At 33.7% G+C, this 16,025-nt stretch overlaps 1 protein-coding gene and 1 long non-coding RNA gene across 4 annotated transcripts in view; both read right to left on the bottom strand.

Annotated features, from left to right (window-relative positions):
• Positions 1–5,018: 5,018 nt before the first annotated feature.
• LOC104214545 (geraniol 8-hydroxylase-like) lies at positions 5,019–7,570 on the bottom strand. 2 transcript variants are annotated; one of them, XM_070158263.1, is made up of 3 exons: positions 7,502–7,570; positions 6,836–7,120; positions 5,019–6,015 (listed from the first exon to the last, which is right to left on the bottom strand). In XM_070158263.1, the coding sequence occupies exons 2-3, from the start codon at positions 7,088–7,090 to the stop codon at positions 5,410–5,412; spliced, it is 861 nt and encodes a 286-aa protein (XP_070014364.1). In that variant the 5' UTR covers positions 7,091–7,120; positions 7,502–7,570; the 3' UTR covers positions 5,019–5,409. The 2 variants fall into 2 exon arrangements, with proteins under 2 accessions (XP_070014364.1, XP_009762539.2); XM_009764237.2 differs by lacking the exon at positions 7,502–7,570 and adding an exon at positions 7,362–7,437.
• A 4,663-nt stretch (positions 7,571–12,233) lies between these two features.
• The window catches only part of LOC138878545 (uncharacterized), a 42,507-nt gene continuing 38,715 nt past the window's right edge, over positions 12,234–16,025 (bottom strand). The window contains exons 3-4 of one of the 2 annotated variants that reach the window (XR_011402529.1): positions 15,677–15,739; positions 12,234–12,418 (exon numbers count right to left, since the gene is read on the bottom strand). This is a non-coding gene — a long non-coding RNA (uncharacterized lncRNA). The remainder of the gene's footprint in view (positions 12,419–15,676; positions 15,740–16,025) is intronic. The other variant, XR_011402530.1, reaches the window with a different exon arrangement.

The raw sequence follows: 16,025 nt of genomic DNA, 5'->3' as shown, positions 1-16,025 counted from the left end.
GGAGATTGTTAGGGATATATTAGATATTCCCTAGATCCAATATCACATTTGATATTTTGAACATATTTTTATAAAATATATATGGCATTTGATATTCTTTTATCATTGTTATTAATTGCTTGATTAATTTGATAAGGTCCTTGATTAAATTTTGAGACTTGACATTGTGATGGAGATCATGATAATGAGAGTGAAGTTTCTTATAATTTAATCTAAATTTGTTCTTGATCGTAGGATTATTAATTTGGACATTAGTAATCCGATTAGATCAATATTTATGTGATCGTCTTTATGGGATAAAGATTAGTTGATCTCATTAACTAAATTACATAGATAGATGATGCATATAGAGATATGATCATTGAACCGACTCATTGGATAATTCCTAATGGTTAGAATTACCATAAACTGTCAATAGGATATTCTCTTGAAGAATGTGATGTAACCGTTTCCTTTGACCTGAGATCGTCATAGTAATTGACAAGTTATTTATTGTGCTTTGATACTAGACACCTATGGCCCTAGGACGATAGTTGAAAGGATATTAGGTATGATTAAATGCTTATAGAATTAGTGATTGATCAAGATGGAATCTGTCAACTCTTGGTAATGAGTTTAAGCTCCATGTTGTCATGAATTATAAACGACCAAACTAAGACCTTGGCCAGGGCAATTGAATGAAAGAAGAAAAGAGTTTCTTAGGTCATTCAATGGTCGAATATATTTGACATGGACACATAGTTGGTCGCCTATTAGGATATGACAGTTGAACCATATCCTAGGGTGATCCAGAGCTATAAGGACAGAAGGAATTACTACATTATTCTTCTACTGGTTCTTGAGAGTAAATTGTATACTTCATTCTATCCGGTCGTTAAGGACTGTTGCTAGACGCCACCCTTGATTAGTATATTGATGTGATCAATTTACTACCGGTTTAGTATTGAACCTATGGGGTCGCACACTAACGAGTGTTCTGATCTTTGCTAAAGGATTTATTATTTTGTTATTTGATGATTAAATTATAGAATTTAATTAGTCAAATAAATTATTAGTCCAAATGAAATATTATTATAATCTTTGCTAGCACAGAGGATATAATTAATATTGTGAACAAATTGAAATTTTCTATTTGGAATAGAAATTGAATTATATCTCTTGGTTGAAATATATATATATATATATATATATATATATATATATATATATATATATATATATAATTAATATTTATTTTGTATAAGATGTATATAAAATATAATATTAATAAATGGCTTGGTAAGTAATTCCAATTTGGAATTGGATTATTTCACGTGCAATTAATCCCATTTGGAATGAGATTAATATTTTGTAAATATGAAAACAACTGATTCCAATTTTGAGATGGAACAATCACGTGACTGTTCGGCAAAATCCATTTGAATGGGATTCGAATTTTGTGGAAAATTATACAAACTTTATTTTTGGAAGAAATTTACCCTAAGTAAATCATTACCTCACCCAAATAGGAAAAGGGTTTATAGGTGATGCTATATAAAGAGTGATGGAGAAAATTTGCCGGCATATTATTATTCTTGAGAAGAAAAACAATTTGTGAAAGTGAGAGTGCAATACAAAGCCAAGAGAGAAAATACAATTACAAGAAAAGTGTTTCTTGTTCTTCTATCTTTGAGTTGAGATTTTTGAGAAAAATTTCAGCACAAGTTTTCCGTTCAATTTGTTCGCGGGTTTCGTTGATCAAAGAGTTGATAGCAAGGATCAGTCTCGGTGTGGATACACATAGAGTCTTCGCACTATCGAAGAATTTGAAACAAGACTTTCTTCACCAGGTACGTCTTAGATCCGATCTATTGATATGTAAATAAATTTTAAACATGAAAAGATCTCCCTAGGATTGTTATTGTCTTCCGCTGCGTGTTACGAACACCTATACGCAATCCTTCATATATGTCCAAAAAAGAATAAAAGAAAAGGTCCTTAATAATAGGTACAATCCGATCCGAAAATCCGATCACCAAACCGATCCGAACTTTAAAAATCTGATCCAATCCGATATAATTCGGATCGGAATCGGATTGCAATTTGTGGAATTCGAAATTCGAAATTTCAATCCGAAATATGCTAAATCCGATCCGATCCGATCCGTGCACAGCCCTAACTACAAGTGTGACAAAAGCTACTTCAAATTTGTTCCTTTGAGAAAATCCAACGAATTTCTCAAAAATATATATAAAAAAATAATATATATATTCTGTATGATATATAAAAATTATATAAATTTTATATATTTTTTTAACTATCAAATATAAATAATTTCTGATATGGGTTAAAAATAATAATATCCCGTTTAGATCACTAAAGTCGATGTTGTAAAAATAGTACGGTATAACCAGTTTAAAAGCAATCCTTTTCCCCCTTTAAATTAGAATCTATATGTTTGTTCAAGTGAATGAAATACAATATGAAGTAGAGTTCGAAATATGTTGTATAGTTGGTCAAATTATTCTCAATCCATGTCGGTCAGAGCCATGATCCACATCATATCTGTGTATTCAACTTATTGATTGACAAAATGATTAAAAGAAAATAATTATTCACTAATATTATTTATTAAAAATAGATTGGATAATGAATTTTTTAAAAACGGGTTAAATATGGATAAGAATCATATTATCCACTTAGAAAATAGATAACCAATGAATAATTAATGAGTTTAACTTCTATATTTATAAAGCCTCAACTTGGGGGTTCCTCAAGTTTAATTCTCCTAAAAGTGATCATATTGAAGAAGTCAAATAATATGGATATCCATATTATCCGCTGGTTAACCCATTTTTTACCTACATTGAATATAAGTCAGATAGGATAATTTATCCATTTTTGTATTACCATTTTTTAACAGGTTTATATCCGACCCGACATCTCCGTTTGTTACCTCTAATTCAGCCCATGACTTAATGAACGAACGAGCCTATGACCAAGTCAAATAAAATACGGAAAAAGCCTAAAAATGCCACTCAACTTTCAGAAATGGTTTATCCATGCCATCCGTTAAAAATTGTTATTTCCATGCCACTGCCATTAAAGAAATGGCTCATCCATGCCATTATTGACTAACGGCTCAATTTTTATTTGGCCCATCCATGCCACTGCTGTTAGTCAATAATGGCATGGATGTGCCATTTTTTTAACGGCAGTGACATGAAATGAGCATTTTTTTAACGGATGGCATGGACAGACTATTTCTGAAAGTTGAGTGGCATTTTAGGCCTTTTCCGAATAAATAAAGGTTGACAGCCTAAGGGGATAATTTTATTTTGTGTCTCATACAACTGACGACACTAGTTGTATGAGGCATCTTTTTTGTCTCATAATTTTGTGGACCCAGATATTTGTGAATCCAGAAGTGTAAGATTGAGGTCCATAAATTTATGAGATAAAAATAAGCTTCCCATAACTAATGTTAGTTGTGTGAGGCATACAATAAAACTTCTCGGCAAAGGGACTCTGTACTGCCTCAAATTTTTGGGGCCATAATCTTGCCACAATATGATCTCTTGCAGATTTAACACTTTCTGTATAGATTTGTAATCATAATCAACAGTGACATTTATGACATTGAATCTCATTTTCTATATTTATTTGCAATAAAGGATGTTGACTTTGTGTATACCTAAACACAACTTTCAAATGACTTTATGTTTGAGCAAAATAGACCTGTATTACAAATAAAAAATGACAGTGTACAGCTGTTCTCAAAATAATAATCAAAAAAGTGTATATATATATATATATATATATATATATATATATATATATATATATATATATATATTCTATATATTATATACAAAAATTATATAAATATTATACACTTTTCAGCTATCAAATGTTAAATAGTTTCCGGCGCGGGCAAAAAGTGATAATTGCAATTTGGGCTATTTTTATAGATATTTTGTTTGGACTATTTTTGATAGATATTTAGTTTTGAGCTAGTTTTGGTTGAAACTATTTATGGACCGATGGTTTCCATAGTTTCCCCATTAATACCGATGTAGTTTCTTGAACAACATTCTTTACTCCAAATTTTAAAATATTCCATACTACATTTTAGACTTTTTAAGTGCATGATAATTCAAACACATGTAATATCTGTATCTGTTTATATTTGCATATTATTATATCTATGTTATGTCAGTATTGTATGATTGAGAGCGATAAAATACAATTAAGAATATCAAAGTCGATTGGCAAATCTTTAATTCGTCACACCAATGATAGAAAAAATATTACAAAAATATCAAAGTCGAGTGTCTTAAACGATTAAACATAAACATATTTGTCATTTTGATATTTTAAGTTGTATCATTGACTTTTTATTGTCATATTTTATTTTCAGGTAGAGCTTTTTGGTGTTAATTTAATTCGCACGTGTAGCACGGATGTCTATAATATTTTCATTGTGTTTATATTATATTATTGACTTTTTTGTCATAATGGTTAATTGCTAATTGCAAATAACGCCTACCTTCAAGAGGTTAGGTAAAATTGTCCAATAATAAAAATAGGTGAATTATTAATTCACACGCAAGTTAGGAATATAATATAAATATGATAATAATGAGATCACGAAAAATTGGATACTATAAGGGCATATAGATATTATTAGAGGCGAATCTATATTGGAATTTAGAGTTCACACGAACTCAATATTTTTTTTTGTAAAACCCTGTTTATGTTAAGAAATTTACTAAATATCTATGAATATTTGATTGTGAATTCATACATTATTATATATTAACTTGAGATTATGGTAGGAACTTATAAAATTTAAATTCTGAATTCGCTTATGGCTATTCTACCAAAGACTTTCTTGTTCCTTTTTTTATTTATAATTTTAAATATATAACGTATGGTCATAGATGTTCTACAAAGATACTCAATTGGTATAGTTTCTAAAGCTTCTTGTGTTTCATTATTATGTGAAGGAAAAATGGGAGAAAGAGAACTAGGCAAGATCTCAAACAAAACAACATATATAAGAATGTAATGTACATAAGTCTTTTTTTTTTTGTTTCCCACCCAGTATTTAGTACACATATTGGAGCCCGACTAAATTCAGATTCGCATCGGAAAGTCCCACATTAGGGGGTAAAACGTTCCCTAACAAAGGCGATTCCACACCCAGGTCTCGAACCCGAGACCTCTGGTTAAGAATGAAGGTGTACATACCACTCCACCACAACCCTTATTGGTATGAACATAGGTCTTTGACATTTGAACATTGCTACATTTATGAGGAAAATGATGTTGCACAACAATCTCCTCTTCTAATCATCATAACCTTCTTATTTTACTGTAATAATCACAAGAAATATTGTACCTAAAGTAATAAGACAATACGATACTCTAAATCGGGGATGGGATAACCCGCAAAGGATGGGCTATCGCTAAGGTGATACCAAACTTCTCCTCCATATCTAAGTCTTTTTGTGCAATTCCTGGTTCGAGCTTCCAAGTGAAGGAATTCAATAGCGAGCCCAACATTACCGGAACCATTCTTAATGCCAGTGGTAAGCCAGGGCATATTCTTCGACCAGCACCAAACGGAATCAATTCAAAATCTTGCCCTCGCATATCTACATCCGAACTCCAAAACCTCTCAGGTTTAAACACTAAAGGATCCTCCCAAGACGTAGAATCTCGACCAATTGCCCACACGTTGACTAGTACCTGTGACCCTTTCGGGATGATATAGTCACACATTTCAACATCCTGCTCCACTTTACGCGGGACTAAGAACGGAACGGGTGGGTGCATTCTTAAGGTTTCTTTGATAATGCATTGCAAGTATGGGAGTCGAGAAACATCAGCTTCTTCTACTATTTTTCCTTTTCCAATGACTTTTGCAAGCTCAGCTTGTGCTTTTTCCATTATTTCTGGTTGTCTAATTATTTCTGCCATCGCCCATTCTAATGTGCTTGTGGTTGTATCAGTCCCCGCACCAAATAGGTCCTGTAATATTTGTATCTCAAAGTCAAAGTAGATAACAACTTATAGCCTACTAATTAGGTGAATACAATATAATGCAAGAGGAAAGAGAGATAGCTATCAATATTTATTAAAAAAATAAAATAAATTACAGTAATAATAAAAAGAGATTATAATAGATTACTGCACAATTCACCATAACAAACAAGCTGACATATACAGTAAAATAATTAGAACATTTTAAACAAGTAGATCATGTTCTCTTACCCGATGAATACAAGTACCTATACACATGGCCGGAGCTAGAAATTGAAGGCGGGTTAAGCCGAACCCATAAACTTTAGTTTAGACTCTATATTTGTCCTAAGATATTTAATATGCAAATATTATTAATATAGAATACAGTAACTTAAAAATATATAGAATTTTGAATCCATATATAAACTTCAAATTTTGGCTTCACATAATCTTTTTATACTTGGTAAATTAAAGTCGAAAACTGATAAACAAATCAAGATCATTGTCAATCCAACCGTTCAAATATGTAATAAGCCCGATTATTTTTAATTTCTAAATTAGAGGATATATAGGGTCGATTAAACATATTCTACTAGCCGAGAGTCACATGCATATGTTTTGATCATTTTAATTTTTTTCTTTCTTCTTTTTATGGGGTTTAGGTATCATAATTTAAAACCTCTAAAATGTAAAATAATTTTATTAGGAGATGTATACACAAATAGTCGGATTTTTCTAGCCTGTATACATAGATAATATATGGTTATACACATATTATACATAGATTATGCATATTTTATACATGATAAAGGAGAAGAGAACGAACCAGGAACATAGACTTGATGTGATTATGATTGATCTCCTCAGGGTTTTCTTTGCTGATATTGAGAAAATCTTCCAAAACATCACTCTTTGCACTGCTAAATCTACTCTTTTCCTCCAATCGCTCATTGATCAAACCATCAAAAAGTTTCATCAACTTACCAAAATGAAATGTTACACGACGCCTTATCCCTTGAGGATCAATCTTTTCAAGTAAAGGGAAAAAATCTACTAGGTTAGGCTTCCCAATCTCAGCCATAATGCCCCAAATCACATCCTTCAGCTCAACCTATAAATCCAAAAAATATAGTTAATGCACCCAGGGCGAACTCAGAAATTTCTCCAAGGGTGTTCAAACTTGAAAGAAGTGAAAATAAAAATTCCTCGATAAAGGGTGTTCAATATATGCTATATACCCCTAAAATTTGATTATATTTTACCTAAATACACAATGTAATTTTTCGATGCCGTTTAGTGCACATAAAGTCAAAACGAGGGGTTGGTTGTTACAAGTTATTGATCAGCATTACCTTTGAATCCGAAAAGGGGTCAGCCAAGTCCCCTTATATTAGTCGTGACGCCTTATATACAAAACAAATTTTGATTGAATATAAATTAAAGTGCACCTCGACCTTTAAATCCTAGGCTTATTAGTATATAGATGACTTACTCTCACACCTTCTCGAAGATATGTATGTTAGAAATTTTGGGAGAGCAAGACAACACAAAAAAACACTCAAAACTTACAAAGAAGAAAGTGAAGGAAAGGATGATTTCTATTCAACTTGATCGGCTGCAAATGGCCAGGAATATATGGCTATTTATAAACATAATAACTAAGTCCACACCTCACATCTTTCAAAGTATATGATGACACTGCTAGACATTATATCTTCCAAAGTACATCAATGTGTTCATACTCTAATACATGTACTAAACTAGTATTCCAGCTCATAAACTAATATAAACAAATGAAAACAAGTTTATTATTTTCACATTTCAACAATGTAAACACTCCAATAAATTGGATTACAAATTGAATTCCTCGCCTCATTCCATTTCTGTCTCTATGAGCCTTGTATGGTTTGAGATTTTAGCTGTTGACTCCACCCTCTCAAATTGGAAGGGTTTTAAATAAATAGCCGATCGGATTTTTTGATTATTTTTCTCAGCTGATATACATAGATTATATACCGATTATATGCGGTTATACATTGTTTTATATCATCTATTTTTAATTTAAGCGGTTGCATGAGCAGTTATTTAAGTTAATTCTTCGAGCATTGATTCAATTATGGTCGCACTATGGTGGGAGTGTCAGTAATTGGTCCTCGAAGTGATTTTAGGGATCTTTACCCAAATAGCCAGTCAGAATACTATTTATTTTTTCTAGCCGGTATATGTAATTTATAGACTGATTATATGCGATCATACACATATTATACATTTTTCGGCTATTATAAATTTAATTGGTTGAGCGGCAAACTATTTAGGTTAATTTTTTTAGGCAAAAAGGCATGATGGAAAATACCAAGCAACGAATTAGTCAAAATATCAACTAGAACCTCAGTAGGGTGTACTGTTTTGATTAAGATTATTTTGTATTCTTGTAAAACATGTGTGCCATACATTATAAAATTGACTAAGGAGTACTCTTATAATGATGCATCTCGTTGTATATTGAATTTCGTCCAAAAAAGAAATATTTGTTTTTCTCTCTTCATGTCTCTTTTCACACTATGCAAGTCAATTAATAGGAAAATGAGAACAGTTCTGTGGGCGCTGTGTAAGGGAGAAGGAGCAAATGCTTTCTTTATATATATATATATATATATATATATATATATATTTGAATTTCTCCCGTCGATGTTGGCTGCAGTTAAAGGCCTTTGAGAAGAATGGGCCAGATTTAAAAATAGCCAGATTTACAACGGGTCATTCAAAAATAGCCCAGTTTTAAAAGTAATCAAAATTTAGCCACTTTTCATGTAAAGATAAATTTGAGCGAAAACACTGTTCAAATCCCGAAAAATACGCTCGTATATTATACTGGAGTTCCAGCATAAGTATGCTTGAACTCCAGCATATTATACGGGAGTTTCAGGATAACTATGCTGGAACTCCAGCATAATGCTGGAGTTCCAGCATAAGTACACTAGAACTCCAGCATAATATACTGGAGTTCCAGCAAATATAAATGTCCAGTATAATATACTGGAGTTTTGGAGCATCGGTGCTCCAGTCTCCCGTATATTATACAGGAGTCAGCAAAGTATACTGGTCCAGCATAATATGTTGGAGCTCGTACACAGATGCACCGAACTCCCGTATATTATGCGGGACCGGTCTTTGTTGTAACAAAATAATGGCTATTTTTCATTGACTTTGTAAACGGTAGCTATTTTTGAATGACCAGTCCGAAAACTAACTATATCGTGCTATTTTAACGAATATGTGAGATATATATATACTTTCGTGGCTAGAAATTTTTGGAACAAGAAATTAAAGTACTATGTACTTGTAACCCAATATATAAAAGTTATAAGTAATCGGAGCTCACTTTGGAGATAACAAATAATATATGTGTAGTTTTAAATAATACATAAGTAATCTATGATTTTATCAAGATCTTTTACCTTATAAAAAAATATAATCCTATAAATAACTGATAAGCGATCAACTAAAGAGATACATGGGCAATATTTAGGTAACACATCGGCAATCTATGATTTATACTACGATCTCCCACTTCATAAAAAAACTATTCTAGTAATAACTAATAAGTGATCAACCAGAGATCACTTAGGCTATCATACATAATATATGGGCAATTTCTAGATAACATATAGGCGATCTCTGATTCACCAGCATCCACTTTATAAAAAATAATCATGGTAAAAACTAATAAGCGATCAACCGGAGATCAATTAGATCATCATAAATGATACATGAGCAGTTTCTAAGTAATACATACGATTTAGAATTTTACTACGATCTCCACTTAATAAAAAAATAGCATAGTTGTTAGCTTCAAGGTTTCATGTATTAATTTTGATCATAACAAACCAATATAAATCAAAGAACATTTACTTATGGTAATCTTATTTTTGTACAGGTTTATTCAAGAAAGAAGATGGTAAAGATCCAAACAAATATGAGAAAGAGAATATCATGTGAAGAATTTATCAAGTAAGATTATTTTGAGAGATTTAATCTTCAAGCATCATAGAAGGAATAATATTTGAAAGTCAAATTTCAAATATTGAATGGCTCACTACAATATCAAAAGAAGAATCTACGAAAATTATGGATGAAAAGTTTTTAAATATCTTGAAAGGAAAGTTGCTAAATCGTGGAGAAGATCTATTATTTTGTGGAAAGAAGATATTATATGGAAGAGATACTACAAGACTAAGGAAGAATATATTTTTTATGGAAAGAAAATATATTATGGGTATAGTATATTCTATATTATGGAAAGGGTTTTGGAAAACTAAAGAGAATATTAGTTAGCAAGGAAATTCAAAAAGGATCATCTACTACATATTCGCTGAAGTGCTAAGAAGCAAGGAAAGTGTTCAAGAATGAAAAACGATATCCATCACAATTTGTAGAAGAAAAAGAAGCCGCTGAAGATTTCAAACAAGGAAACAAATCAAGGAATATCTATTTGCCATATGTCAAGATACAAGGAGCCTTGCCAAACTATCTAAGACTATCAGAAGCTATTAAGGAAAGATTCTTACCTACAATTATTAAGAAAACTCTAGCAGTGCACAAAAAAATATCAATATTCAAAGACTATATTCTGTCCAAGTTAATAAGAAGCAATTTAATCTTGGACAAAAAGCCACAAATCATATTGGTTCGAAGGAGGTCTCATGGCGCGACCAAAATAAAGGCTAGATATGGAAACAAATATTTCTTCAAGCAAACATCAAGCGGCAATCAATATCAATTGTGGAAACAAATAATTTCAAGAAGAAATAAATCAAAGAGTTGATATTCAGTAATCAGAGAAAATTTACTCACAAGATTCAAGAAAAAGATATTACTCCAAGATTCAAGGAAATAATAGATGCAACGAAGATTGCAAGAATATTCAAAATTCCCTTGGGTCATGAAATAGCTAGAACAAGCTGAAAAGGATATAAATAGGCGCTTCTAAGAAAGAAAAAAAGTACGCAGACTTTTATACAATTGTCTATCCAACTACAAGTTCTTTATTCTACTCTTAACAAGCATTGTAATTCACTTTAGTAGATTTACTGTGCACACAAAAGAGAGAAGAGAAACAGAAAAATATTGAAGATGCAGTGTGTTCGGAGAGGTTGTGTCATTATTCGTTTCTTTGGTGAGCGAGTGAAAAAAAGGGTCGTTGTTGGTGAGGGAGTGAAAACCAACCTTGTAAATGTTGGTGGTGAACGTTGAAAATCACACAAGCTGTACTCAACACAAATTACAAAGAGCTCAAGAAATAACATTCTTGCAACCCAAGGAGACTGGATTAGGATACCACATTGGTTCCGAACTAGTATAAAATTCCTGGTGTCTTTTATTTTACTGTGCTCTCATATTTTATTGTACACCTTATTGTCTGTTGTGAGTAGTATCTGCTTAAATTGAAGTACTAACAGTTTTGGTGCACGCTGTCTCCGCATAAGTCGACTAGGTCTAAAGAGTAGTCGACTAGAAATTTAAATAGGCTACAATTCACCCTCTCCCCTCTTATACTTTCAATAGTAATAATTAAGTAATCAGAAGTAAAGGTGGCAATACAACAAAGGCTTGCTACAAAAGAAAGATTAGCAAGATGGAGATCATTTCAGAGCAAACATGCTCACTATGCCAAAGAGAGAATGAAACAGTGCAACATCTATTCTTTGATTGTGAGATATTAGGAGCTATATGGCAATATCTATTCTTTGATTGTGAGATATCAGGAGCTATAGGGCAGGACCTACTAATTAAAGTGGCAAGGTATACTAAGAACAAATAAAGCTTAGCAGGAGGAGTTGACATGGCTGGAAACTTTTAGCAATGGAAAGAGTCGAGGTGCAGCAGTATACGGAATGATCCTAGCAGCTGTAGTTTACCACATTTGGCAAGAAAGGAATAGTGTGATATTTTAGAAGAATAAGAAGAAGAGGAGGAGATCAACCAATGTTGTACTACGATTCATCATTCAAGAAATACATGTCAGGGCCACCATATTTGTCACGACCCAAAATCCAACTCAGGCCGTGATGGCACCTATCGTGTTACAAGGCAAGCCTATTTCCCAAAATATTACTACTAATTTGATTATAAGAATTTAATAAAATATTTGCAATAATTTAGTTCCTGATAAACTAAACCAACTCTAAATATAAATAATATAAAATACGAAAACGAGTCCCAAACATCGAGGTGTCACTAAGTCATGAGCATCTAAAACTATAAACTAAGATATATAAATTGTCTAACTATCTAAAAGAAGAAATGACAAAAGGAGTAACAAGGCCCTGCAGACGCTAGCAGCTGCCTTGCAATCTCCAAAGATAGCCGGCCTGAACTCAACGATCGCCGCGCTCTAACTCACCTGGATCTGCACATAAAGTGTAAGGTGTAGTATGAGTACAACCACCTCAGTAGTAACAGAAATAACTAAGGAACTGAACAGTAGTGACAAGCTAAGTAAAACAGTCCAATTATTTATTTTCACAATTTACAATAAACAGGTAAATTCCATAAAACCAATAAATGCCACAAAGAAATTAACAGGTAAATACAGCAACATCAAAAGTAAATGCAACCTCACAACAATGTCACTTCATCACTCATCACTCGCACTCAGCGCTCAACACTCAACACTCAACACTCTACGCTCACTGGGGATGTGTACAGATTCCGTAGGGTCTCCCAAAGCCCAAGCGGTAAGCACGGACAACTCACGTGCTACAATATCAATACCAAGATATGCATGGTCAACGCACGTGCTACGCGGAGAACTCACGCACTATGGTATAAATACCTAGACCCGCACGATCAACTCACGTGCTAGCGCGGACAACTCACGCGCTATGGTATTAATATCCTCACAACCAGGCCATCATATCAATACGTGGATCCACACGGTCAACTCACGTGCTACGCGGACAACTCATGCGCTATGGTATAAATAACTGTACCTGCACGGTCACACGTGCTACGCGGACAACTCACGCGCTATGGTATTAATATTCTCACAACCAGGCCCTCGGCCTTACTCAATCATGTATTTCACTAGCCTCACCATCATCAACAAATAAGGGGACGCATCCCACATCAAGTATCACAACATATTAACAAATAATAGAGGCTGAGGTAAGCATGTACAATAATTTCTATGACTGAGTACAAATAATGTGAGCATGAATAAATCCTAAGCATGATCTCTAACATGAAAGTAAACAAGTTCAACAACAAGTAAACACATAACCACAGATAATAGCTATTAGGCCTCGCAGCCTCAAGGGACAGACCAAGTCTCAATCCCTCGAGGTATATACCCACACGCCCATAACCTAGCATGGGTATCACCTCCAAACAATCACATGATATCAAATTCTCCAGGTTTATACCCTCAAAGTCAGAGTTAAAACTGTTACTTACCTCAACCGCATAAAATCCTACTCCGGAATGCCCTCGTCTCTGGACTCGATCTCCAAAAGCGCCGAATCCAACCATAATCAGATTAGTACCATCACCATATGCTAAAGAATCGAATTCCACAATAAAACTATAAAATATGCCAAAAATCCGAAATCGGCTAAAATCCGGCCCCCGGGCCCCCGTCTCGGAATTAGTCAAAAATGGCAGAATAATAAACCTCGTTCTCTCACGAGTCTAACCTTATAAAATTTATCAAAATCGGATTCCGTTTCCCTCAAAATCCTCACTCAAAACTCTCCAAAACTCAAACCCTAACTCCCTCAATTTCACTTTGAAATCATCAATCAATTCCCAAAAATGATGATGGATTCTTGAAATATAACCAAAATCGAGTAGAGAACACTTACCCTAATCCATATGGTGAAAATTGCCTCCAAAATCGCCCAAATCCAAGCTCCCCAACTCAAAATATGATCGAATGAACAAACCCTTATTTTATATATTTTTCTGCCAATTATTCTGCCTCTTATCTCATGTCAAACGATCCCGAAACTCATTTTTTATGCCTCCATTGGATTCTTTGTAAAATTCGAGTCAATTTAGGCTTTTGAATCACTCAATTTGACCTTATAATGAATGAGATATGTTGGTTTCAATATTTGCAAATAGTGCAGATTTTTTAAATACGCTGTCAATGGCAATTTCGTAATTACTCTAAAAAATTTGGCAACCTAATTCTTAGTAAAATGATCATAAAATCCTCATACGATGTCTAAATTCAACGATTCTTTTTGTTACGGGTCCGTCATTACGATACGGATCTAATGCTTCAATCAAAAAAGAAATCAGAGCTCGTTTATTCAATATGATATCATTTATGCTTGAAGAAACGACGTCGAAACATAAGAAAAACGAGCGCAACACAACCCAAACCTATCCGAAACTCACTCGAGGCCCACGAGAACTCAACCAATAATTCCAACAAGTCATATATCACTGCCTGAACTTAGTCGAACCTCCGTAACACCCAACACCAAAACACCAAATCAACCTCGAATTCAAGCCTAAGAATTTTTAACTTCCAACTTTCGCCAATTCAAGCCTAATTCTACCATGGACCTCCAAATTATATTCCGAACACGCTCCTAAGTCTAAAATCACCAACTAAGCTAATCGAATCATAAAAATCCAAATTCGAATTTGTTTACTCATAAGTTAACTTCCGATTGACTTTTCTAACTTAGCTTTCTAACTAAGAGACTAAGTGTTCATTTCACTCCAAAACTATTCCGAACCCAAACTTACCAACTCGATACAACTCAACACAGCTGAACAATATATAAAGAAGCATAGATGAGGGAAATGGGGCTATAACTCTCAAAACGACAGACCGGGTCGTTACATCCTCCCTCTCTTAAACAAACGTTCGTCCTCGAATGAGTCTAGAAATATACCTGGAGTCTCAAATAGGTGAAACCTTCAGCAATACCTTCTCGTCACATTCAAATCATATGAACTCATCTCGCGGTCACATCATACTCATCACGTATCCATTCAGCCACCATTTTCGCTAATAGGAATACTACCGGACATATAAGTCCACAAGCAAGCGCTCACAAAATCAACACCTTAGAAATCACATCTCGTACCTCATCCAGGGAATCACAAGCTGTCGATGCACAACTGATATCGAGCGCTCATGTGCGCATGCAAATGTGTGGAAGAAATTCAAAGAGTTGCACTTTAAACTGAATCAATACCGCACAATAAGAATTCAAGAATATGAAATTTTCCTAAAGGATCTGCAGCCTCTCGAAGATAAGTACAGACGTCTCCGTTCCGATCCTCAAGACTATACTAAACCCGCTCATGACTCGTGAGACCTATGTAACCTAAGCTCTGATACCAACTTGTCACGATCCAAAATTCAACCCAGGCCGTGATGGCGCCTATCGTATTACAAGGCAAGTCTATTTCCCAAAATATTACTACTAATTTGATTATAAGAATTTAATAAAATATTTGCAATAATTTAATTCCTGATAAACTAAACTAACTCTAAATATAAATAATATAAAATACGAAAATGAGTCCCAAATATCGAGGTGTCACTAAGTCATGAGCGTCTAAAACTATAAACTAAGATATATAAACTGTCTAAAAGAAGAAATGACAAAAGGAGTAACAAGGCCCTGCGGAAGTTAGCAGCTACCTTGCAGTCTCCGAAGATAGCCGACCTGAACTCAATAATCGCCGCGCTCTAACTAACCTGGATCTGCACATAAAGTGCAGAGTATAGTATGAGTACAACCACCTCAGTAGTAATAGAAATAACTAAGGAACTGAGCAGTAGTGACGAGCTAAGTAAAACAGTCCAATTATTTATTTTCACAATTTACAATAAACATGAATAAACAGGTAAATTCCATAAAACCAACAAATGCCACAAAGAAATTAACAGGTAAATGCAACAACATCAAAAGTAAATGCAACCTCACAGCAATGTCACTCCATCACTCATCACTCGCACTCAACACTCAACACTCAACACTCAATACACT

Source organism: Nicotiana sylvestris, chromosome 1 (genome assembly GCF_000393655.2).
Source record: "Nicotiana sylvestris chromosome 1, ASM39365v2, whole genome shotgun sequence".
NCBI lineage: Eukaryota > Viridiplantae > Streptophyta > Magnoliopsida > Solanales > Solanaceae > Nicotiana > Nicotiana sylvestris.
Note: the sequence above shows the minus strand (reverse complement) of the source record. Positions and strands in the feature narration are given on the sequence as shown.